Raw genomic sequence first — 27775 nt, forward strand, 5'->3', positions numbered from 1 at the left:
TCTCATGTTTGCAGATGGGCCACCACATGAGCAAATAGCTGCTTTTGGACATTTTTGGGAATTTAAAGGGGTTCTCCACTGGCCAGCGTTCGGAACATTTAGTTCCGAGTGCTGTGTGCGCAATGCGGGGGTTGGCCACTCAGTCATCGGTCTATCGTCCACAATCTTATTTAACCGTATATTCTTCTTGCACACTACAGTTGTATTTTGCTTCTTATCACATCAAAAGTTTGATTGTCGTGAGAAATTGGAACTTCTAAGCAAGTGCTCTTTGTCCTGTTCTCAGGGCGGCAGCTTGTTGTATTCCCAGGGTCCTAGACAAGTCAGTCTGTGTTACTGTTTTATCTGCTCTTTTAAGCATTTAGAATTGTTTCCCTAGAGTTATTTCTTTGTTCACAAAAAATGATCCTGGATATTGCTGAAATAAAAAAAGCATCCAGCACATCCCCCGTGGAGCTCTGCAGACTCTCTTTATGTTCCTATAGATGCTTTAATTGAATGCATTTATCTCACAAGCGCATTAAATGCATGTTTGTCACACATTTACCACACGCAGTTGGCTGAAAGGGAACAGCAATGGGATTGATTATGTTACAAATGAATATCTTAATTTTAGGATCGTTGCCATTATTACCTTGTAAAGTAATGTCTCCGTATTTCATTTTATTCATTCTTTTTGTGTTAATGTATTTTTTCTTTTTAACTCTTAGTTAAAGCGTTGCTGCAGATTGCTATACTATTGTTTTTAACTTTTATGTTGTAAACATGAAATAGTTATAATTTCATATTCAATACATCAGTGCTCTAATAACTTCCCATATATCTAAATTGGCTTGTTTCTGTAGTCTAGGCATAAACTTTTGCAGACTTTATTCAGATAAATAGTCTGCAAATTTTTTTACAACTCTGCTGCATGTGAACAATTGCTGAGCATGCATAGTTACTTTGGGGGAGATTTATCAAAACCTGTCCAGAGGTAAAGTTGCTGAATTGCCCATAGCAACCAATCAGATTGCTGCTTTCATTTTTGAAAAGGCCTTTGAAAAAAGCAAGAAGTGATCTGATTGGTTGCTATGGGCAACTCAGCAAGTTTTCTTCTGGACAGGTTTTGATAAATCTCCCCCTTTAACCCATTAAGGATGCATGTATTTTAAATTTTTGCATTTTCGTTTTTTCCTCATCACCTTCCAAAAATTATAACACTTTCAATTTGGCTTATTTTTTGCGCCACCAATTGTACTTTATAACGACATCAATCATTTCACCACAAAATTAGTATGTGTAAAATTGTCATCTTCTGACCCCTATCACTTTTTTTATTTTTCCGCGTAGGGGTCGGTATGATCTGAAGTTTTTATCAGTACCATTTTCGTTTTGATGGAACTTTTCTATGCATTTTTTTAGGGTATACAAGGTGACCGAAAATACACAATTGTGGACTTTGGAATTTTTTTTTACGTGTACGCCAATAACCGTGTGGTTTAATTAACATTTATATCTTCTTAGTTTGGACATTTACGCATGCGGCGATACCACATAGTTTATTTTTATTAAAAAAAAAAATTTATGGGAAAAATGGGGTTATTCAAACTTTTATTAGGGAAGGGTTAAATCACATTTATTAACAATTTTTTTTATACTTTTTTTTTTTGCAATGTTATAGCCCCCATACGCATTGCATTGATCAGTGTTATCGGTGCTCTGCTGCTCCAGTCTGGATCTCGGGCACGGAGCAGCAGAATGACGATCGGATGGCAGGAGACAAGGTAAGAAGCCTCCCGCTGTCCTCTCAGCTGTTCGGGTCCTGAACAGCCTACTAAGCTAACCGGCAATGATTTTCTCCCATTTTAGACGCTGCAGTCAACTTTGATCGCGGTGTCTAAAGGGTTAATACCAGACATCAGCCCGATTAGCGATGTCCGGTATTAGCCACGGGTTCTGGCTGCTGATAGCAACCAGGACCTGCCGTGTAGGAAGCGCGCTCAGCTCCTGAGCGTGCTTCACATAACGGGAGCTGTCCACGAGCGTAAGTTTACGTTCGTGGTCGTTAATGGGTTAAAGCTACTTTGTAGAACCAACAAACACTCTCACATAAATGTATTAATTATTATCATTATCATAGTCTCTCATTTTAACTGCTCTAACAGTATGGCTGTGGCAAGAGAAAGCCTTTAGAAAGTGACAGTGAGATCCTACACTAAAGAGATCCAGTCAGCGAGTTTTGTCTAGTCCTCTGGCCAGTGCTGCATAGATAACTAGTCAAGGTTTTGTTTGCAGCATATCCACTCTGCCTTGATTGACGTTCCACTTGGTAAATATAGCAGTGACTTCACATGTCGAGTAAGACGTCAGTCAAAGCAAAATGAGGGCCCTGTTAGCGAGAACACGGACTGCAGACATATCTTAACAATTCGTTATTTTTTTTTGCATTATGCACACTCGCCATCACTAGTCATGCAGTGCCATCTGTTTCTTCCAGCACAGCTGTATCTACGCGGTTTATTTCTCTAACTAGGTCATGTGGTCACCAGTCTGACCCACAGAAAATTGCATCCAAGTCATTCTTGGCTCATCTGACTGCTTGTGAACTAGAGGATGACATCTACACAGATTAGATCACTCCTTCTAGCTCGTAGATGCCCACCCAGCTCTATCTGTTTACTGCTACTTCTGCAATTTCTTTGGGATCAGGATATACAGTAAATATACACCTGGCTATTCTACTGCAAATCATGGTCATTTGTACCTCAATGTTGGAAAATTGCAGCAGAAACAGCCAAAATGTGTAAAAAATGTAACTTGTGAACACAGCCAAAAACACATTTTATGACTATATATTAATTCCCTTTAGCCTCATGTCAATTTTTCTTGGGGGGGAAAACACACACAAGAAAATGCATTAAAACTTCTCTTAAAGGGTGTGTAATGTAGGTAACACTAATAACTACGAATACCTGTCCCCAATGCATGGTTCCATTCGCCTGTTATTCTCCTTATTCAGGCGGCACAGTCAGAGCTCCCGAAGCATGCTGACGTCACCGTGTGAACGGTGACCGGGAGGGGGGATAGATAAGTATTGTTATCATCAGTTTCACCCATGCTACCAGCCTGTACCAACAGGTTAATGCCGGTGATGCTGATGATGAATTCCTTTTAAGGGGGTATTCCAGGCCAAAACTTTTTTTTATATATCAACTGGCATCGGAAAGTTAAACCGATTTTGTAAATTACTTCTATTAAAAAATCTTAATCCTTCCAATAGTTATTAGCTTCTGAAGTTGAGTTGCTGTTTTCTGTCTAACTGCTTTCTGATGACTCAGGTCCCTATGGGGATATTCTCCCATCATGCACAGCTCCCAGGACGTGACATCATCATTGAGCAGTTAGACAGAAAACTTAAGAAGCTAATAACTATTGGAAGGATTACGATTTTTTAATAAGAGTAATTTACAAATCTGTTTAACTTTCCGGAGCCAGTTGATATATAAAAAAAAGTTTTTGCCTGGAATACCCCTTTAATGTCAACTGACCTCAACCCACTTATGAGTCTAATCAGTTCACCCGGGTGAACTCCAGCACCAGCATCTTAATTAGATGACCAGGTGCAGTGATAAAACTCCACCCCCTCTCTCCAAAGCCAAAATATTCATCATATTAATGTAGTCAGCATTGAGGGAAGATTTTAGTGTGAAATCTTGAACCTTTGCTTGCCACATCAACTAAAACATAAGCACAAGGCATACACAAGAGCCTTCACATTATTTTCTGTTAATAGCCTGTGCTAAATGATATAAGAAAAAAAAAAATTACCTGAGTGCTTCTTTATTGACTATACAGTTGCATACACCTATGCCTTCCATGGGCTATTAAATAACAAAATGTATGTTATACTTAAAATTGTAGGTGCGTATGCTTTATGGAAAATGATGTGCGTTCCGCAGTGTGCACAGTGCAGCAGAATCCCATTGTAGAGGCTATTGTAGTGGAATCTCTGGGCAGAAACTCTGTAGTGTGCTTGGGCTCCAAGTGTCGTGAAATAGCTTGTCTCAAAGAATAAATGCCCCCAAAAAATAATAGTAACATTTACGTGGTAAATGTTGGAAATAAAATGTTCTTTATGATTTTTGTCATTCCTATTATGTAAATTAAAGTAAAACTGGTATTCTGACAATGGACATCAATGACAAATTGTTGGTGTAGGATTATGTCACATACGACTGAAATATACGGTAATTCTTTGCTACTTCTGTTGCATGTTTTCATAGCCATGTCCATCCTCTAGCATAAACAGCATAGGTAGTGGGGCAGATGATTTCCCAGAAACCCTTTAAATCAACATTGCTGAAAGGGACCTTTATGTAAAGTGATACTGTGTTGTGACAGTGATACTTTAAAGGAGTAATGTGGTGCTAAACAATGTATCCCCTATCCAAACTATAGGGGATAAGTGTCTGATCCAGGGGGTCCAACCATTGGAACCCCCTACGATTTCCTGCCCGGAGCCCTGCTCTGAAGTGATCTCCGCTCCATAGAAGGAGACTGTCAACCAAAGCACGAAGCTGTGGTCAACATGCCCCCTCCATGACACTCAGTGGGAGAGCTGAAGAGCTGTACCTGTGTATATTCAGCTCTCCCATAGAGATGAATGGAGGGGGAGCGGTCGGACCCAACGCGATCAGACACTTATCCCTTATTCTTTGGATAGGGGATAAATTGTTTAATACCGCAGAGTGCCTTTTATGTCAAGGAAAATGCTATTATTGGTTTGATGTCCACAGCAATATGTTTCAGAGTATTGTGTATTGTTCATCATAAAAAAAATGAAACATTTTCCTTACATGGCTCAGGTTATTACAGTCAGAGGGTTGTTTGCTCTTATGGATTGAGACAACTGCTCCATGTTTTCTTATATGTGGAGTTGCGTTTTTACTATTTAATCTTCTATTAGTCTTACACTGAATATTTAGCGCATTTATGTGTTTAATTTTGTGTGAAATCTGCTCTTTAGCTGCTTTTAAATCCAACTTTTACACTAAAATAAGCGTAGCAAATATTGTCGGATGCCAAGAGTTACTCATAGAAGTCAGTGGAGAACCAAAATAATCATAACGTATGGTAAAAAAAAGAACATCGGGTTTAGAGCTGTTGTAGAGTAATATTAGAAATGCTTTCAGGAGCAGGGACTTACATTGTATACTTAATACTTGTAGCATTTAAAAACAACAAAAAAACTTTGACTTTTTAGTCTAGTTTGCCCAATTGAGTCCCATTGCGTTTAAAGATTTTTTTTCTTATAAATATTTTTTCTTAGAGATTCTAGTAGAGTTTCTTGTGTATACCTTGTACTTACCTGTTTTAGCTTATGTGGCGGGCATAGCCATATTGTTTTTTTATTTCAAAACTCTAAATCATTTCCTTATGGTTTTTAAATTTCCCATTCTGCTTGCATTTTGAATTTCTTTGCAGAGATAGGGAGTGGAGTCTCATCCACTGCAGTCTATCTAATATGATCAGATGGTGAGCTAATCACCTGGCTAGATGCCAGCAGCTTAAACTACAATGACAGTAAAGTGAGTTCGGGTCTGTTCTCTTAATGTGCAATTTTGGCATGAGGCAAAAGTGATTTGCCCTGTAAGCACAGTTGAGATGTTTTTGAAAATTTGTGCAATCACTGTAAAGAAGCTAAATTTTCGCGAAAGTTCGGCAAAATTACAGCAAAAGCGCAACTTGTGCACTCTGCCTTGAGAGACAGAGATAATGGCAGCATAAAGGGGTAGGGTAGGTGATAATATCATCCTCTAGTTCACAGGAAATTAGCTAAACCCAGACAGACCACTTCCTTTAACACATTAAACGCTGATTTTATGTGGGTCAGGTTGGTGATCACATGACCTATTTACAGCAGTGTATTATATGGTGGAAACAGATGTCGCTGTACGGCTTGTGATGGTGTAAAAGCATGATATGGGCAAAAAACCCTGCAGAGCTTCTTTAATACATCTCCAATACTCAGCAAGCAGAAGAATTTTTTCCTCCCATTAAAAGTAAAGGAAGTCCCGGTTGCTGTTGGTATACGCCATAACAGAACCTTATGGCCTCTAATATAAACAAAGCCTAACCGGTATACACTAGTTGCACCAAATAGAATAGTAATACAATGCATTTAACTGTTGTGATTTAGCAATTTGTGTGTCCTTTTGTATTTCTCCATATATCTCTATCTATATACTAGGGGTGTGAATCGCCAAGAATTTGGCGATTCGATTCGAATCGCGATACCAGTGTGGCGATTCGATATATCCCGATATATCGCGATACCGTCTAGGTGACGATACATCGCAATATATCCCGATACATCGCCTACCTGGGAGCATTCATAGATCCCAATAGACGCCGCTGTCAGCTTTGACAGCGGCGATCTAGTACTCCGGCGCCCACTTTTCTCATGTTATCCCGTCCGGGCTGCAAAATAAAAGAAAACACACTTTCTCTTACCTGCCAACGAGCCCCCGGAGCTTCGGTACAGGTGTTCGGTCCCTGGGCTGTACTCTTCTTACTTCCTGTTAGCCCGGCACGTCACACGGAGCTTCAGCCTATCACCAGCAGAGGCGGGACATCGCTGCGGCCAGTGATAGGCTGAAGCTCCGTGTGACGTGCCGGGCTAACAGGAAGTAAGAAGAATACAGCCCGGGGACCGAACACCTGTACCGGAGCTCCGGGGGCTCGTTGGCAGAAAGATAAAGTGCGTTTTCTTTTATTTTGCAGCCCGGACGGGATAACCGGAGTACTCCTTTAATAGCCAGCCGGGGGTCGCATAGTACGGAGCGGGCACGAGTCGGAGCCCGCTCCATACACCCAGAGCGACGCCGTGTCAGATCCGGCCTGCCCGGCTCCACAAATGTGGAACTTTTATCTCCTGATGCCCAGGACATGCTGTTCCGGGCGTCAGGAGATAAAAATTCCACATCCCTAAAAGAATCGATTCAAAAATATTTTGAATCGATTCAGTATCGGCAAATGAAAAAATCGCGATTATCGCAAGAATCGATTTTTTCTTACATCCCTACTATATACAGTAACTACTGTATATATCTCCATATATACTACTCCATATATCTCTATCTATATACAGTAACTATGTGTAGTACAGGGAACAATAGTTGACAAAACACTCCCATTAGGGGACAATCAAGCTTATGTGCTGTCCCTACCTTGTACACAGGGCCGCAATATGGGGTACAGCCAATACCCCAGTAAGGGGACGGGCCCCCGCTGCTCCCCCCTGCAGAAATTCCAGCTCAGAAGCAGAAGACCAATGTTTAAAGAGGGATCTCCTGCTTCTGTATGTCTGCCGACCACATCATTCACCCCACTCCTTCCCTGAATCCCCCCCGTGCCACTTTTTCCCCCCCGTGCCAAATCATCCCCCCCCCCCCCACCAAATGGCACGGGGAGGGGGAATCAAGGAGAAATGATGTGGCACAATGCACGGGGGAATAAGATGGCACAGGGTATAAAGGGGGATGAAATGTTACAGGGGGGTGATAAGGGGTGATTAAATGGCACGGGGAGATTCTACTGTAATATTTTCTTTTATCATGTTTTATTGGTAATTACACTTTTATAGTGAGTACAAGACAGTATTACGTCATTTAGGAAGAATTTAGAGCCTTTTTTCCACCAATAAGGGACATCTCTCAATAGCAGACACTTTTTTTTTATTCTCCGTGAGTGTCCACTATTTGGAGATTCTACTGTACTTCCTAAATATAACACAACATAAGAATGTAAAAAATGACAGCATTGTGATCTGCTAGTATAGCTTCATGTACTCCTTTCAGGTCCATACTTGTGATGTAGGGGCAGATAGCAAAGTGTTAGTGTTCTTTGCTGTAAATGATCATTTTTGTAAGTGCTTTCTGTGTAATTCATGCAAGTCTACATCTGGGCAAAAGATGATAAATGTGCCTAGTCATATAATTTTTACTACTTTCCATAAACATACTCCCAATTTTATTGTCTTTCTACATAATTTTTAAATTAAAACAAAGTTTTAGTTTATGGTTGTAACATTTTGGAATAGTCATTAGAAAGATTTATGGATAGAAGCACATGCATTGCATTGCAGTATACACCGGAATATTTTTTGTCAGCGCGTTTTACATTTATTCCCTTTTTTTTTTTTTGCACTTGCTTAGCTGACAAAATTCTGCAACTAAATATAAATGGATCGTAAAACCATCACCTTCGTTATAACCTTTTGTATATTGCCTGCAGTGAAAGAGGGTGGCAGCCACCATCATCATCATGCGTCTTGTACTTTTCTTATATTGTTTAGATTGTTAATGAACGTCTTTTATTAGCAAGTGGATATTTTAAGGACAGAGAACTTCTCCGGCAAATGGTGGTGAATCACACTGCTTTTTCTTGTGTTGCCTGACAGATAAGGGAAAAAATAGAAACCCAGAAGAACAGACAGGGAAGTAGACATTATAGAATGAACATTAGGGCTGAAACAACTAATTGATCGACAACTAATTGTTGATCAAAATAGTTGACAGCTATTTTCATAATCGGTTGGTCGATTAGTTGCAGGGATGTGGAAATCCTATCGCCCGGGCGCCGGGCAGGTGAATTTTTCATAGATTTAACCCTGTATCGGGCAAGCAGGGCTGGACTGACTCCCTCCCTCCCCCCCCCCTTTTTTTATCATGCGGTGTGCAGTAGCGGATGCAGACTTGCATGGAATGCAAGTCTGCACCTCACACCGTCACTCAGGGTGTATGGAGCGGGCTTCTGATTCAAGCCTGCTCCATACTCTGTGGCCACTAATAGCCCGGCATGCATCGATTGCTGCAGCCGGCTATTAACCCTTTAGATCACCGCTGTCAAAGCGGTGTCTAATGGGATCTTTTAACCATCCCTGGTTGTCTTGTGGAGTGGATCGACCCCTCACAGCGCGAGGGGGGGGGGGGGGGGTGGCGGCGGCGATCCCCTGTGGAGGTTGCCGGAGGGCTTACCGTATATACTCGAGTATAAGCCGAGTTTTTCAGCACGATTTTTCGTGCTGAAAACACCCCCCTCGGCTTATACTCGAGTGAACTCCCCCACCCGCAGTGGTCTTCAACCTGCGGACTTCCAGAGGTTTCAAAACTACAACTCCCAGCAAGCCAGGGCAGCCATCGGCTGTCCGGACTTGCTGGGAGTTGTAGTTTTGAAACCTCCGGAGGTCCGCAGGTTGAAGACCACTGCGGCCTTCAACATCATCCAGCCCCCTCTCACCCCCTTTAGTTCTGAGTACTCACCTCCGCTCGGCGCTGGTCCGGTCCTGCAGGGCTGTCCGGTAAGGAGGTGGTCCGGTGAGGAGGTGGTCCGGGCTGCTATCTTCACCGGGGAGGCCTCTTCTAAGCGCTTCGGGCCCGGCCTCAGAATAGTCACGTTGCCTTGACAACGACGCAGATACGTCGTTGTCAAGGCAACGGCTCTATTCCGGGCCGGAAGCGCGGAGAAGAGGCGCCCCCGGTGAAGATAGCAGCCCGGACCACCTCCTCACCGGACCACCTCCTTACCGGACAGCCCTGCAGGACCGGACCAGCGCCGAGCGGAGGTGAGTACTCAGAACTAAAGGGGGTGAGAGGGGGCTGGATGATGTTGAAGGCCGCAGTGGTCTTCAACCTGCGGACCTCCGGAGGTTTCAAAACTACAACTCCCAGCAAGCCCGGACAGCCGATGGCTGCCCGGGCTTGCTGGGAGTTGTAGTTTTGAAACCTCTGGAGGTCCGCATGTTGTAGGCCGCAGTGGTCTTCAACCTGCGGACCTCCGGAGGTTTCAAAACTACAACTCCCAGCAAGCCCGGACAGCCGATGGCTGCCCGGGCTTGCTGGGAGTTGTAGTTTTGAAACCTCTGGAGGTCCGCAGGTTGAAGACCACTGAGGGCGAATGATGAGAAGAGGATGATGAAGGGGGGGGGGGGTGTGGGGATGATGAAGGGGGGTGGGGATGATGAAGGGGGGGGGGGTGGGATGATTACAAGGGGATGATGAAGGGGGGATGTGTGGGATGATAAGGGGATGTGTGGGATGATGACAAGGGGATGATGAAGGGGGGATGTGTGGGATGATGACAAGGGGATGATGAGGATGTTAATGACGGGTCTGGATGATGACAGGGGGGGATGAGGTATTTCCCACCCTAGGCTTATACTCGAGTCAATAACTTTTCCTGGGATTTTGGGTTGAAATTAGGGGTCTCGGCTTATACTCGGGTCGGCTTATACTCGAGTATATACGGTACCTCTGCATTCATGGCTGCCCCCATAGATCTGCATTTGATTGAGCCTGCCTTGAGCAGGCTCAACCAAATGAACACATATCAATGGAGGTCAATAGAACTGCATTGATCTGTATGAGGAATCTAAATGATTCCTTCTAAAAAAGTATATTTAAACAAAAAAAGCTTAATAAAGTTTAAAAACACCCATTAACCCCTTCCATATTAAAAGTTCATATCATCCCCCTTTTCCATATATAAATATATAAACATAATAAAAATAAACATATTTGGTATTGGGGCGTGCGTAATTGACCAAACTATTAAAAAATAGCATTTTATATCCCAAATGATAAATGGCGGTAACATAAAAAAAAAATCACAGATTTGCATTTATGTTTATAACATCCTATCCCAGAAAAAATTAAGTCAAAAAGATGTTCAAAAAGTCAGATAAATACCAAAATGGTACCGATACAAACAGCATATTGCAGCCCAAAAAATGAGCCCTCATACAGCCCAGTATACGGAAAAATAAAAATATTATAGGGGTCAGGGATTTTTTTATTTATTAAAAAGTAAAAAAAATAAATAAATAATTATTAAAACATGACGGAAACTATACACATTTGTTATTGGTGTAATAAGCCAACCTAAAGTATCAAAATAATATGTAAGTTTGACCACAAGGTGAATGGCAGAAAAAAGAAAACCCCCAAATTTTTTCAATTTCACCTCAAATAATTTTTTCTTGGTTTCAGAGCTTAAGTTATGGAAAAATGAAAGGTGTCATTACAAAGTATACTTGGCCCTGCAAAAAAAACAAGCCTGATATGGGTCTGTAGATGGAAAAATAAGATTTATGGCTATTATAGGACGAGGATGAAAAAACTGCAGAAACTAAAAAAGACCTTATTTACATACTATTTTGGTTGAAATTATTTTATCTACCAGGACAAGTGGATTTTCTTGAGGGACAAGTAGATTGTGTTCGCTTTAGTCTCTTCAACAAGTATTTTTTTATTTTTTATTTTTTTATTTCCATACCCCTGAGTTGGTCAGCCTATTTCTAAAGTTCACATACACTTAGCGATTATGACCATCTCCCCCTATGAGTGCTGGCTGGGGGCATGTAGGATAGGCACCCAGGAAATGTGCTGCTCCTCCTATCTGGCCATGAGTAAGAAACAGGGAGGGGGTGTAGCCCTTACAAGGAAATAAATATATACAGTGGTCATTCAACATATGATGGTAATTTGTTCCAAATGAACCATCATTTGTTGAAACCATCGTATGTTGAGGGATCCGTGCAATGGAAAGAATAGGAAGTTGTACTCACCTGTCCCCGCCGCTCCGGACCCGTCAACACTCGTCACTGCTACCCTGGATGTCGCCCTCCATCGCTGTTGCCACGTCCACGTGGTTTCCCTGATGCTCCGGATGTCTCTGCTTCCCCGGGATCATCGCTCTCTTGTCGCCGCCATCACGTCACTACGCACGCCGCTCCTATTTGATGACGGGACGGCGTGCGTGGCAACGTGATTACGACGATGGAGAGCGCCGGCGATGCATGGAATCCCGAATAGGACGCTCCGGAGCCCTGAAGACAGGTAGGAGCACACGGGGCACCGTAAACGGCTATCCAGCGGCAGCTGAAGCGGTCAGCGCTGCCGGATAGCTGTTTATGCGATGGCCCCAACATACAAAAGCATTGTATGTTGATGCTGCCTTCAACTCTGAGAGGCCATCGCATGTTGAAATTATTGTATGTCGGGGCCATTGTAGGTCGGGGGGGGGGGGGTCACTGTGTGTGTGTGTGTATGTATGTATATATATATATATATATATATATATATATATAGTGTGTGTGTTAAAGTAGAATTATATGTATTTAATTACAATAAAAAGCGCCTCTCCGCCTCCGCAAAGCTTAGCATCTAGCTGCCCCCACAAACTTTCTCTACACACAATGCATCCCTTATCTAAAACACACAGAAGACCTTCAGTCTGATTCCCCACCCAATCTAACTCACAAATCATCTTATTTTTTTATCCGATTAGTCGATTAATCGAAACAATAATCAGCCAACTAAACTATTATGAAAATAATCGTTAGTCGCAGCCCTAGAATATATACAGTGGTGTAGTGCATATGTGTTTGTATATAAATGTGTGTATGTATAGCTATCTCTCTACAATATTATTACTATTAAGATATAGTACATTACATAGGACACTCATTGGGTAACATCCTAACAATAAACCGTATTGCTCAGGCAAATGAAACAATGGTTTACAAGATAGTTTACAAGAGGCCTGCCCATACAAGCTTACAGGAGGGCATAGATACAAAAGGTCAGGAAATGGAGTAAGCAGCTCTAGACATGTCAAATGAAGGCCTTGTTGGAATACTGGAGAGATTTATGTATATATTTATTTTTTTCATTATGTACATGCAACATTTTCATGTATATACATTTGGTGCATAGACGTAACTTGTATAGACGTTACTGGTCTAAGGTAATATAGGAAATATGTTATGTTAGTCACAGAAATATCAAGAAAAACCATATTCCAGTGAAATATTTATTTATTCTCAACATAATATGAGTGGTTCAAGACAAAAAATGAACACATATACAATGTTGCTCAATCTGCAGCCCAGGAAAGAATCAGATGGGGAAATCTATTCTTATCCCTATCTGAGATGCCTGCCTGTCAAAACTGTAGGTCCCCGGAATGTATGTATATACATTTAAAAGATGGTAGGATTGATGGTTAAAGAGAATCTGACAGCTATTTCACCCTCACTAATCCCAGCATAATGGTTTTATAGTGTGGGTGGAGAGCTTTAAAAAGAGGGGTCACTTACTTTTATTAGTTAAATATGTCATGTTTCTGGCCATTTATCTATGTATGGTGGCAATAGAGGCAAGGAGCAAAGCACACTTTTATATACCCCCCTCCCCTCAGGCTCTCGCGTCATGGACGAGAGAGTGAAGATGTTTGTTAACATACTTAGGAAGGGGATGGACCGAGGGCGGAATATTGATGAGGCAGTATGCCGGGTTTAGTGCGGGTGAATTAGCTGTCAGATTCCCTTTAACCAACAATCCTACTTCCTTTTAAATGTATATACATGAAAAGGTTGAATATACATAATAATATATATATATTATACATCTGTACATTGGCTCTAAGAGTCCTCAAACCAGTATTCCAACAAGGCCTTCATTTGACATGCCCTACCGTATCTATGCCCTACCGTAAGCTTGTATGGGCAGGGCTCTTAAGTAAACTATCTTGTAAACCATTGTCTCATTTGCCTGAACAATACTGTTTATTGTTAGGATGTTACCCAATGACTGTCCTATGTAATGTACTATATCATAATAGTTATAATATTGTATAGATATAGATCTATATATATCAATAAGTCAAGATGGCAGCTGGAGGCAGTCTTACCACCTTCATGACACTCTGCTTAAGTCCATCTCTATGGTCTGCCTACAGACTATACAAATGAATCACAGAAAACACTGGTAAGTGCTATGCCTATGTCTAGGCATAGCACTGAACAGTAGTGGCATTCAAGGTTATATAAATAGTTCCCGGGGGTGGACTTTCCTCAGTAAAAAAATAAATCATTCCCTTTTTCCATTTTACTGATAAAATAAAGTTTAAATAAATGAATTAATAAACATATTTGGTATCTCTGTTTGGAAATGTCGGAACTATTGAAATAAAATTTTAATGATCCCATACAGTGAACAGTATAAACCTAAAAGAATCAACAGGCCAAAATGGTCTGTTTTCTTAACAGGTTAAAAGAGCCCACTCTTAGGATTCCCTTATCTTATTAATAGCTATCACATGAAAGGCAGCCATATTTTAGTTTACCGTTCTCAGCCTATTGATTTGCTATGACCCGGTGACCTTATTACCCATCCAATAAACTCAATTCTTGTTAATTATTCATGCAGAGCTGCATCTCATTAAACAGTTAGGCTACGTGGTTACAAGTATTAACTCGATCCATAAAATAGATTCCGGCATTGTGTCCTCTGCAGTTATATTAAGTAGGCTTCCAGCAGAACTGATGGTGTTGAGTTATATTTGGGGGGTGTATTCTTCACTGGTACATCTCCTTAGACTTAGATATTCATCCAGAGTTGTTATACTTTATAGCACATATCCTAATTACAGATAAAATACAATACATTGTTTTAAGGGATATTCCATTGATACATAATATTTATCATCAATATTTTTTTTTATTATTTTCATCAACAAGGATAAAACAATACAGACCCATTAGAAAACTCGTAAATGACAGCGTACGACTTATAAGAGAGTACCACGAATAAGGGGAAATGGAGAGGAAAGTAGAGGGGGGGGGGGGTACAATAACATGCAGAATGTCACAATACAGTAGGGGGAACAGATAATTTTGTTTTCAATAACATTTACTCACATGTACCAATATAAATAAAGGTAAATACAGGTAATCAGACTACAGATCTAACAACCATAAATAAAGCCGAAAGGTTCAGCCAACTGAGAGAACTGCATAGCCACGGCAGCCATGTTTTTTTGGAAGGTGTCCTGAGATCTTGAGGCTCTGCTTAACATCTCCTCAAAAAGGCAAATCTGGTGGTCAGGGTTTGCATCCACTTAAGTGGGATCAATGTTTTGGCAATAGCTAAGAAGTGCAATATCAGCATTTTCTTGTTTGATCTGAAGGACTAGGAGGGCTTGCTTGGCAATGTAGTGGCTGGTGTAAAATCCATTAAAAAGGGGATTATTGTACGAATAGCTCCTTACACCACATTTCAGTAGTGCTGATATTTGTAGGTCCACCAGATGTGCAAATGAGTGCCTATCTGGGAGCTACAGCGCCAACAATTGTTGGTAGGTTGGTTGGTAAGAGGCCATGGGTGAAAAGGAATTTAGAGTTTTATACCACCTAGATAGCAACTTATAGTGAAACTCCTGAAGGCCCACTCACCTGGAGAAGCCATGGGAGCTCCCCAGTATGTAGGCCACCTCTTCAGAGAAGTTCCTAGTTCCGTTTCCCATGACTTAATAAAATTGGGAAAGGAAAAATCTGTCATGGCACGGAAGGGATAGTATTTTGTAATAAGCTCTGAGCAGCAGGCATCGAAATGGGCTAAAAGCAGGAAAGAGAGGCGTAAGGAAGGAACAACCTTAGTTCCTCAGTTCTCTGGATCCTTTTATGCTGAAATAAAGTGGAGATAGTGATGTGATTTAGTTTGGACCACATGACGGAAAGTGGGGGATTCCCTGTTCACGACTGGCGGGTATCGACTTGATGGGAGTAGAGGCGAAAGAGCCGAGGAGAACCAGGTACAGGTGGAATCGATACATCATTTTTTTGTAATTGGGATGTTTTCATTTTCCATTCTATATTTTAGAATACTTTTTTTTCTGTACCGATTATTTCCCACAGACAGGAGTACAGTGGAAGGTGACACCAGTAGAGAGAGAACACTGGGTCCATCACAATTCACAGCAGAGATCAGCATTCCCTCCCTGTCTAACAGAGAATGCCCAGTAGTGTCTTCTATTGATCTGAATTGACAACTACTTTAGTTGTCTACGGGTCCTGCTGTTAGACATATCACTAAATGCTGTAAAAAAAACAGCTTAGGCAAAATGGCCGCACCTCTACAAAAAATTAAATAAAACAATTGTAATCAGAAAATAGAAATAAATTATAAAAAAAAGAACATGTTTCAGTATCTGTCTCTAATTAGAAAAAAAAATCTTGGGGATATATTCCCTTAACCAATTACTGGCCGCAGTGGTGTCCTGCATCAGTCAGTTTTTTTCTGAGCAGGCATCTCTTCCAGGATCAACACGCTAGTGGAAGTGGTGAGTATCAATGACCCGGCGCCAATTTAGTTGACAGCTCTCTTGTAGTAGCCATATGTGTTTCACTATTAACCATTATTATGTGAATTGTTTTATAAGTGAATTGATAACATTCTCCAAAGGTGACCATACATATAAGATAGAAGTCAGTTATATGAACAACCCTTGAACAAACTTTCATCTGGTGAATAGTTATTTTGCAAACACAGTCATACACATTTATGATTCATGATTGGTGGAATCATTAAACAGTTGATGGGGCAGGATCTAATTGGTTTATGTGACTTGTTCCAACAGAACACGCCTACAACTAGAGGCTTTAAAGCTTTATGAGATGTGTTACACAGTATTGGAATCCCAGCTCTTGATAAAGCCAGTTTGCCGGCAAAACGTGTGTGCGCTTTTTGGGGGGTGCTTAATGAGCAGTTTTCCAGGGAGTATTTAATGCACCAGCATTTCAATATTTAAAAATACTGCCTGGACTCAGATAATGGCAGATGCTCTCCACCCTGCCAGTACTGAGTGACATGTCTCTCCCTACACTCAGTACTAGCGGAGCAGCCACCAGGACCCATCCTGCTAGTACTATGTGACATATCTCTGCCTACACTCTGTACTGGCTGGGCAGCCCCTGGACCCGTCTCGCTAGTACTACGTGACACGTCTTTCCCTATTTGTGTGTAGGGAGAGACACCTCACTCAGTACTTGTAGGGGGGGGGGGGGGGGGGGGGGAAGAACAGCCACCAGACCTTGGCATATCAGATTGATTTATAGTGTCCTGGCATTGCTCTGCCTGCAAAGGTTTTATGCTGCCCACAGTTTGGCCAGTGTAAAGCTGATGACAGGTACCCTTTAACATTACAACAGGACCAATCCCAATACCTGGCATTAGCTTGTTTACCCCTACTACACTGTGTGACCCAATTAACAACTATAGATCAAGTGACTAATTCACTTTAGCATCCTATTTGATTAATTTGTTTCATTAGGTTACATATACCTCTTAGTGCCAAGGAATATGTTCAGTTTTTATTTTATTTCAGTAAAGTTGTACTTTATTATTTTTAGAATAACTGTAGTTGGGAATTAATCTCATATGTAAATCTGTTTTGTATAGTCATCAGATTGATTGTAATTTCTTAGGACAAGCAGAAGACGTACAGTCAAGTAAGATGATTAGACCTTTGATTACATAAGGCTAAATATACATGAAAATAACAGCGAAACACAATGTACTGGGTTGATTTCTTCTGTGGTGTATTGGTTTGTAAAGCTCTTTTCTTTGTCTTTTTGTTAGGTCATTTACTGCTCTTTTGGTGGGACCTCGAAAGGCTTACACTTCAATAACTTGATAGTGGGACTTGTTCTTCTGACAAGAGGTCGAGATGAAGAGAAGGCTAAGTGTAAGTGTCACTGTCACATTACCATTTATTACAGGCTTTCCAAAAAGATAGAAGCCTACCCGGAGCAAATTTGCAAACTGCCGCGACTTCAGCGATCACTTATGGGTTTTACTGTTTATGGAAAAGGCCGTGGAAAATCTTTAGTTTTTATGAGCAATTTGTTTTTATGCTGCATGTGATCACTTTCAGATATGTCTGTACTGTTCTGGAGCATTTCCTTCAAATAGCCTCATTGTCCTAGAGCTTTTAGTGGCCTAACTATTAAGCTACTATAGACCTACATATACAACACCAGTTTCTCTTGTGCTCTCGCTATTCAAGTAGTGTAAGTATACACACATATCAACCATCACTTGTTCAATAGGTGGATATAAAAGGCATTAAGTGAATAGCTTTTGCAGTTTATTTGATGAGTGAAAAAATGGCAAGTGTATGCATCTGATATGGGCCAAATTGTGATGGCTGAAGGAGTGGGTTGGAGCTTCCCTAAAATGGCAGGTAAAAATGGTGTACCCTTAATTTGCAGTGTTTATTATCTTTAAAACGTAGTCCACAAACGGACAAACAAATAACAGGTGGAAGCATTATGGGCACCCAAGGCTCATTCTTGTCCATGGGGTATGAGGGATAGTCCAGTTCAAGTCTAAAGGAAGGTATTCAGGTATGGATTAGGGTAATTTTTCGGCTAAAACTGCAAAGAAATGGAATGGAAATTTCTAAAATTATTGCAGGATAATTTTATGGGCCAGCTTGTAGAGGACCCAACAAGAAGTGATGCTCTGTTAGATCTGGTCATTTCTAACAATGCAGAGCTGGTTGGACATAGTGTAGTGGAAATAGGGTGTGGTGGGGGGAAAAAAAACTACTTATCCAAGGGACTAAAGCGGAACACGATCTACTTGTCCCTCAAGAAAATCCACTTGTCCTGGAAGATAAAATAATTTCAACCAAAATAGTATGTAAATAAGGTCTTTATTAGTTTCTGCACTTTATTTTTTTTCCTCCTCAATAATAGCCATAACTCTCTTATTTTCCCATCTACAGACCCATATAAGGCTTGTTTTTTGCGGGGCCAAGTATACTTTTTCCATAACTTATGCACTGAAACAAAAAAATATATAACTTTTGAGGTGAAATTAAAAAAAAAGATGAAAATTTGGGGGTTTTCTTTTTTTCGCCATTCACCTTGTGGTCAAACATACATATTATTTTGATAGTTTATTGTGGCCTGATTACACCAATACCAAATTTATTTAGTTTCCGTCTGTTTCAATAATTTTTTTTTCTCATTTTAATAAAAAAAAAAAAAAATCCCTGACCCCTATAATATTTTTAATTTCCCTTATACTGGGCTGTGTGAGGGCAAATTTTTGGGGCCGTAATATGCTGTTTGTATCGGTACCATTTTTGTATTGATCGGACATTTTGAACACTTTTTTAACTTTATTTTTCCTGGGATATGATGTTATAAACATAAAAATAGCAATTCGGTGATTTTCTTTTTTTCTTTACGTTAACGCCATTTACCGTAGAGGATATAAAATGTTATAATTTTTAATAGTTCAGTCAATTACACACACCCCAATACCAAATATGTTTATTTTTATTATGTTTACATATTTTTGTATGGAAAAGGGGGTGATATGAACTTTTAATATGGAAGGGGTTAATGGGTGTTTTTAAACTTTTATTAAACTTTTTTTTTTTTTAAATACACTTTTTTTTTTTTTTTTTTTTAGAAAACTCCATTGATCTGTGTTCATTTGGTGGCAGCCATGAATGCAGAGGTAAGCCCTCTGGCTACCTCCACAGGGAATCGCAGTCAAGCAACTGCCCCCCCTGCCTGCTTGGACACTTACTAGTCCTGCTGTGTCCATGCATCATCACCTATGTCATGGACACACTTCCTTGATTGACAGCTGTGAGTGCAGGGCTCACAACTGGAGGAAAAATCCTCCCACTGTCAGCTTGTGTCCCGCTACTGTCAGTGAGGACAAGCTGGGAGTTGTAGCTTTGCTAATGCTAGGGGAGAGCAGACAACATACTGAGGGAGGGGGCGGAGACCTGCACAGTGAGGCAACGCCCCCTCCCTTTGAGAGGAATTCAGACTAGTGAGCTAAATTAAAAGTGTAATAAAAAAATAAATAAAGGTGCTAGACACATAAACATTTTATGTACATGGTCAGGATTAGGTACTGAGTGATATATTAAAAAAAATGTTTTTTTGTTGGATCTGATGGGTACCCTTTAAGAGGTTCAGAACGGGCTTAGACACTTTCTTAGAACAGCATAACATTAATACATATGTAGAAATATGGAGGCACATCCTCTTCTTTTCATCCACCCATACTCCTTCCCTCATCAATCTCCTCCCCTCCTTGTTTAAACATAATGGACATGTGTGTTACTATGTACTTTAGAATGAAATGTAATGCTGACTATAATAGAGAGTTGTCAAAACACACAGGGCACAGAGTCTTACGGAGTAGAGGTCTAAGTAGTTGCACACTGGTAAAAGTAGCCATGCAAACCCCCTATCCACTATGGAAAAAATCTACAATGAGCACGTGTGTATCAGAACTGGACCATGAAGCAATGTAACAAGACACCTGGTTTCCTGAATTATATTTTCCCTTATGTGGATGCACATATGCCTGTGTGTCACTTTCCTAGAGGAATAGATGGCACAGGGAGGTACTATGGGATAAAGGCAAGCTGGTAGAGGGAATGTGATGTTTGCTGGAAAACATTGGGTCCTGGTATTCTTGTGAATGTTACATGGACACAGAACACCTACCTGAAGAGATACCTCCAAGTTCCCAGATCTCAAGCTAGTTAATCATCTGGTGGAGTGTAAAGTGTCAATGGATCAGAGCCGTTTGATGGCAAAAGGAAGGCCTATACAGTATTAGGCTTCAATGTTGTGGCTGATCAGGCTGGAGGTTAAAGGACATCTGCAGTGCTGGGCAAAAAAACTTTTTTTTACCTCATTTAATAGGTCTTTGAAAGACCTTTCCAACGATGTCTCCCCCATCAAAATTGGCCCAGTCGTTCTCCCGTTATCAGCACACGAATTACGGAGGAGAAGTGAACGTAAAACTACATCTCCCATCATGCCTTGTGCTTACTTCCTGTAAGCTGCTGCCCTCCCCCTGTTCTATCCCCCCCGAGCAAATTATTATATTGTAACGCCCACATCTCCCTCCCCTATGCATACACCCTCCCCTTCTGCTCATCTCCCCCTCCCCATGCCGGCTCCTGTCCAGTGATGAAGCAGCTGCCTCCGTGCTCACTGTAGTGTGGACACTCTAGAGTGGAGAGTGAAAGTAAAAATGGTAAAAAAAAAAAAACATAATTGTTTGTCTATAAAACTGTCCTGATATTGGTCCCTCCATCTTTTTCACAACTCCAAGCATGCCCAGTTATTTTATATGCTGTTCGGGCATGCTGGGAATTCCAGTGGTGCCTCCAGCTGTTGCAAGACTACAAATCCCAGCATGCCCTGTCAGCTTTCTACTGTTTGAGTGTATAAAGGAGTTGTAGTTCACCAACACCTCTACTGTATCAGGAGACTCCTGGGAGTTGTAGTTCCCAAACACCTCTATTGTATCTCTGTAGTCTCCTGGGTGTTGTAGTTCACCAACACCTCTATTGTATCAGGAGTCTCCTGGGAGTTGTAGTTCACCAACACCTCTATTGTATCTCTTTAGTCTCCTGGGTGTTGTAGTTCACCAACACCTATATTGTATCTCTGTAGTCTCCTGGGAGTTGTAGTTCACCAACACCTATATTGTATCTCTGTAGTCTCCTGGGAGTTGTAGTTCACAAACACCTCTATTGTATCTCTGTAGTCTCCTGGGAGTTGTAGTTCACAAACACCTCTATTGTATCTCTGTAGTCTCCTGGGAGTTGTAGTTCACAAACACCTCTATTGTATCTCTGTAGTCTCCTGGGAGTTGTAGTTCATACACCAGTGTTTCCCAACCAGGGTGCCTCCAGATGTTGCAAAACTACTACTCCCAGCATTCCCTGGTTGGGAAACACTGGCATACACACACATAACAGGGACTACAACTCCCAGCATGTGTCATTCAGTAGTCCCCCTCCCCCCTCTCACACACAGAATCATCTCCAGTATGATATTTATTCCCTGTAGTCTATACACCACCAGCCCGTGCAGTGTAATATGTCTCCCTCACACACACGTCCTCCCCTCCCTGCTCTGTGGTTTGCTCTGTGTTTTCCCCCATGAAAACTTGAATCCTCCCGGTGATAAGTGAGGTCCTATGTAGACAGAGCAGTGGAGGGGGGAGGAGCTGTGGACGTCCTCATTCTCCCCCTGCTTGAATCTTACAGATAGGGGCGTTTCTGAGGATGAGCCTATGGCTGCCTCAGAAAGCACCCGCTCATGCATATGCATAAGCAGGGAGGAGCTGACAGAGGCTAGGGGGGGAGCACAAACACTGCTGGGAGGAAGAGATCTCCGTCCCCAAGATGGCGGCTGCAATGTAATGAATAGGGGACGGACGCAGGACTACTGGGCTATGCTGGCAACTCTAATATCTCAGAAACGGCTGCATATAGGTAAATAGGACTAATTGACTGAATTGTATAACTTTTGTTTGGGGAACATTTGGGCAGGGATTTTTGACCACTACAGTTGTCCTTTAATATATTATTAAGTAATTAATACATTTTTTTTTGTTTTCACAGATATTTTTAGCCTTTTTTCCAATGAGTCGGGTAGCTGTGTTGTTCGAGAGGATATGGAGAGTATGCTCTCTGTTGTAGATGGAGAAGTCCCGCTGTCCTTGAAGAAATGCTTTGCTGAGGTATGCTTTCATAGCACCCTGCTTTTGTCAAGCTTATTACAGTAAAATGACTTATTACTCAAAAATTTATTATAAATGTTAACAGTGGCTGATCTATAGAATCACTGCAGTGACGTTTGTATCCTGGTCCCTAAGCCAGGTCCTATTCACTGGGACAATATATTTGTCCCTTCCCTATCTTACACAGCTCTTAGACCTCACATATCTAGTGCTGTGAACAAGGTCCATGTCGACTACTTGCTTGTGCATTTTATATTTTACTCACTCACCCATACCTTCCAAATTTTGCTTAATTTATGCTATTGCACTCTTTAGGGTATATAAAAATCTTTAAAAAATCTTTGTACTTAAAACATAGAAAACTTTTTTTTATTTTTTATTTGTGTTTAAAAAAAGCTGCCACTAGGTGTCTCCCTACTTTTCAAGAGAATGTTTCCCCCTACCTCTTGCACAGACTTTGGACTCCTGCTGGCCTGGCAGAAGTCCAAAATCAGGAAATGCAGTCTGGAGTGTTGGGGGTGTGTGTGCAGCCTTAGCCAATCATAGCTTATCTCACACACTTAACTACTCTGGGCAGTGTGTAGCAGAGTGAAGGAGGAAGTTCTCCCCTGTATGGCTTCAGATGATGTCACGCATGCTGGGTAACGCTCCTTCCCAGTATGTGAACCTGAGGCAGAGCATAAAATGCAGAGCAATATCAAGGTAGAAAACTCAAAAATAATAAAAAAAATAAAGGCAGGGGTAGTTTATCATGATGGGGGCAGTGAACTGGGAGGATTATATAATTTAACAAGATTATGAGAGGTACTCTTTAAGCTATGCTCCTAACCACACCCAACTCTGACCCAAGTACACTCAGCCTACTACTTTACACACATATTCGCCCACTGCTAACCATACATCTAAGATGGCATTTCTGAAGCTCAATATTAGATGCAATTGTATTTGGTCTTGCACACTATTCCGTCCTTTGGTCTAAGCATAGTCAGCTAGTGGCTATGTTCAAATCATATTCTGAGTGTATCAGAATTCTGGATCAGTCTGAAAACCATGTCATGTTTTTCAGTCTGATTCAAAAGTGGGATACGCTCAGAAAATGATCCAAACATAGGGGGAGATTTATCAAAACCTGTCCAGAGGAAAGGTTGCCCATAGCAACCAATCAAATCGCCTCTTTAATTTTTAACAAGGCCTCTGCAAAATGAAAGAAGCAATCTGATTGGTTGCTATGGGCAACTTTTCCTGGACAGGTTTTGATAAATCTCCCCAATAGTCACTAGCTGACTACGTTTGGACCATTGGATTGAATGGGGTCTGGGCATGGATACAATTGCCACCTATTTTGAACTTCAGAAATGGGGACACAAATTGTGATGTGAAGTCACCTTTATAAAGACTTTGTCATATCAAGGCTATGTTCACTCTGTGCTAGCAGTATCCCCGACACTGCTTCGGTTTCATGGTCAAAATACATATGCCTTGTGGTGTAGATCATATTGCGGGATGAGCTGCTGTATCTTATACTCTCATGTGTGATACTTTCTGCTGAGCTATTGTATCTAATCATATCATGTGTGATAGTCTGCTATGCCGCTGTATCTAATTCTTTCATGTGTGATACTGTCTGCTGAGCCTATATTTGCTCTCTATGAGGGACATTTATCATTGGCTTTACACCCCTTTAATGTTCTAAATGTCCCTGCATATTTTGGGCAATTGCACTTTTTGTGCAGTTGTTTTGCACAATTTTTGGTAAAACCTCTTTCAAAGTTGTCTACTGTTTGGTGCACTTTACAACACTTTTTGCAGAAGAGCTGTATTTATTTTTTTCGCAAAATAAAATTTAGAAGTGTTTTTTTTGCCGCAAATGTACGACAGTAAGCAGGACACGTAGAAAAGTGTCAGTAGAGCCTTACTGAGACACCCTGGGGATGCAAGATCGTCCCTCTGCACTGCTAAACTAAAACTACTCCCATCATGGGACTGATTCTGTCCCATGATGGGAGTAGTTGTAGTACAGCAGCACCGAGGGACGGCTCAGCAAATCCCCCCCCCCCCCCCGTGCTGCAGGACTCTTTGGACTGTTTATGTTGGGAGTAGTAATCCAGACACACTGTCCATGATGGAAGTTGTATTCCAGGGGCTGAGGGACAGATCGCAGTGGGTCACATACGCCTAAGACCCGCTGCGATCCACATTTATTAACTTGACAAGCTCTGATTGGTGAACAACTACTGACCAATCATAGCTCCCTTGAATACTATACAGCCAGCGGAGGTAAATAGTGATGCTAGGCACCCTGTTTATGCTTACACTCCGTGGGCCGGATGCTCTGCATTTGACCTATGGAGTGGTACCCTGAAGACAGTGAGAAAACTGCCACAGGGTACAAAAATGACTGTTTCCACACACCAGCAAAAGCTCTAGAAAAATGCCAAAGCACAGGAAAATGCTGTGGCAGTTTTTCCGGAGGAAAAAAAAAACCCTCAGTGGTTTCCTAGCCTTAAAGCAATAGAACAAAATACCAGTGTCTCGGACACACCACTTTTTCTGTGAGGTGCAGCTCAGGTATACAAAAAGAACTGTGTGGAGATTTAGAACTTTGCACAAATTTATTATGTGGCTTGCACAAGTATGGTTAATTTGGTGCAACTGCACCAAATTTAGACCAACCAAAATGATCTACAAAAACATCTACTTAGACCAATATTGATAAATGTCCCCCTATGTCACTAACATTGATCTATACATTATCTCTAGAGACCCTGAATGTAATATACATACAAAAAAATGGAACCTAGTTTATCACCGCATGCAGAAACATGCAACTTATAACAATATAACATTATTTATCCTACTTGGTGAACGTCATAAATGGAAAAAATACCAACGTTTTTGCTGAAGTTACATTCCACAAAAGGTGTACTAAAAACTGATAACAAAGCCCCATCTACCCCAATATATTACTGAAAAAAACTACACATTTGCACAAAAAAATTTGCCCTTACAACTGCTCCATATACTGAAATAATAAAAGTTATAGGTGTTAAAAGATCAATTTGCTGTGATATAAGGGAATATAATGATGTGTCGCAGCTGTAGTTTGGTCATTTTGTTCTTAAATTTGGATGAGTTTGTTCTCTAGGGAATTGTAGGGGACACTGGGAAAGGTATTGTGTTATCACTGGGACTCCATGTTCAGTCCCAGCTGCCGCCGATGACAAAGTGTCAGTAAGTCCAACACGTCCCATGCCTCCGCTTCAGGCCGTGAGTGGATCGGTGCAGGAGCCTGAAGGGACAGGCAGGTCATGTAATCTTGGCAGCTTCACCCTTTTGAGATTTGTATGTATATGTATATCCCATGCGGCATAAAGCGCAGTCAGAGAGAGAAATGCAGTACAGTGCAGGCCAGGATGTCTAATTAACTAGTGGGGCATGTAGGGGCCACCCTGGTAAGGTAGAACATTATCCAAAACGGGGAATGTCCTGCTGGATCCAGGGCAATTGAGGGACATGCCCTCATAGCTGAGCTTCTCATATTAGTTTCTTCTTATATCCTCGGCCACCCCCCATTATCTCCTGTTTAATAGCCTCCTGTATCTATTTGTACTGAAACTGAGCATGCTTGACCAGCAAACTAAACGACAGGTCATAACCCTCTGCGTTAACCAATATACATCTCATTTTGGGTCAGTAACTAATGAGTGATCATGTGGGAAACTACTAAAAAGATTTGGTTACAATATATTGAGAATTAAATTTTATAATATACTTTTGAATGGAGTAAAGTTGTTCACCCCTTTAACAGCCCTGCTCACTAGCAAATTGGTTGGAAAACATTTGCGACAGGGCCCATGAGCCTACCTATGCCCCCATAGAGTTAGTGTTCCAACTTTCTAATGCTGTCGCTTTTCTTACATAATCATATTCCCGATTTTCCTTGTTTCTTTTGTTTGGATTTAGTCATTAGATCATTTAAAATACATTTGGAATGTACAGTGTGTTGAAAAATAAACACTTAAGAATAACTTTTGGATTTTTTTTTTTTTAGGGGGAAAAGGTGAACTATGAAAAATTTCGAAATTGGCTGCTTCAAAATAAAGACGCATTTACGTTTTCTCGGTGGTTATTGTCTGGAGGAGTCTTTGTAACACTCACGGATGACAGCGACACTCCTACTTTCTATCAGACTTTGGCTGGGGTCACACATTGTAAGTATTTTGTTACAATTTTTTTTTACAGAAGTTAAGCTGAGATTGGACCTACATAGTTGCAACAGAGTCAATTGAGTTGTTCATCCTGTGTCTGTGTGCCTGTATTCCATTTTTCTTTGGGAAAAATCCAGGAATATTCGCAGTTTCGGAATGCTGACATATTCAGATATCACAATTACAAGTACTGATAAAGAAAGCATTATAGGGGTACTCCGGCGTTTAGACATCTTATCCCTTATCCAAAGGATAGGGGATAAGATGCCTGAGCGCACGGGGGTCCCACCACTGGGGACCCCCGTGATCTTGCACGCTGCACCCAGTTAAAATCAGTCCCCGGAGCACGTTCGCTCCGGATCTGATTACTGCCGATCACTGGGCCGGAGCATTGTGACGTCACGTCTCCGCCCCCGTGTGAAGTCATGCTCCGCCCCCTCAATGCAAGCCTATGAGAGGGGGCGTGACAGCTGTCACGCCCCCTCCCATAGGCTTACATTGAGGTGGTGGAGCATGACACCACATGGGGCGGAGTCTTGACATCACAACGCTACGGCCCCGTGATCGGCAGTAATCAGACCCGGAGTGAACATGTTCACTCCGGGGACTGATTTTAACTGGGTGGGCGTGCAAGATCACGGGGGTCCCGTCCTTTGGATAGGGTATAAGATGTCTAAGCGCCGGAGTACCCCTTTAATGCTGGAAAGGGTTTTTAAAAAGACTTGTTGACCCAGACACAAAATATATTTTTGCTAGTGGCAAAATTGACACTCTGCACTGCACTTTTTGGCAGCCTTTGCATCTTCCCAATCAATAAAACACCTGACAACCTTTATTTTCCATTTAGCTTTGTTAGATTATAATATCTTAAGAGAACAACAAAACTGAATCCAAAAATCCATGAATTATTAACAGATGTAATTGAAGTCTGTGTTTTCTGCAAATATAGAAAAGTGCTGTTGTATTTCATTGCCTTTTATGAAATATTTCAAATGTGTTTATTGTATTTAACAAAAATGCCTTAAAAATCTCCACACACTGTAAGGTGTTCTCCTCAGGGAGAACAGATACCCCCTGACCCATGTGGTTAAGCCTCTCACCTGCCAAGCTAGATCAACTCTGCTCTGTACTGATGACGGCCAAACACCCCGAACCAGTCTGCTGATT

At 41.4% G+C, this 27775-nt stretch overlaps 1 protein-coding gene across 4 annotated transcripts in view; it reads left to right on the forward strand.

Moving 5' to 3' along the window:
• The window catches only part of USP32 (ubiquitin specific peptidase 32), a 252360-nt gene that overhangs the window by 96363 nt on the left and 128222 nt on the right, over positions 1 to 27775 (forward strand). For all 4 annotated transcript variants that reach the window (XM_056556716.1, XM_056556713.1, XM_056556715.1 and 1 more), the window contains exons 3-5: positions 17463 to 17568; positions 22282 to 22400; positions 26452 to 26611. In XM_056556716.1, coding sequence (XP_056412691.1) covers positions 17463 to 17568; positions 22282 to 22400; positions 26452 to 26611 — 385 coding nt within the window. The remainder of the gene's footprint in view (positions 1 to 17462; positions 17569 to 22281; positions 22401 to 26451; positions 26612 to 27775) is intronic.

The sequence above is a fragment of the Hyla sarda genome, chromosome 2 (assembly GCF_029499605.1).
Source record: "Hyla sarda isolate aHylSar1 chromosome 2, aHylSar1.hap1, whole genome shotgun sequence".
Classification (NCBI taxonomy): domain Eukaryota; kingdom Metazoa; phylum Chordata; class Amphibia; order Anura; family Hylidae; genus Hyla; species Hyla sarda.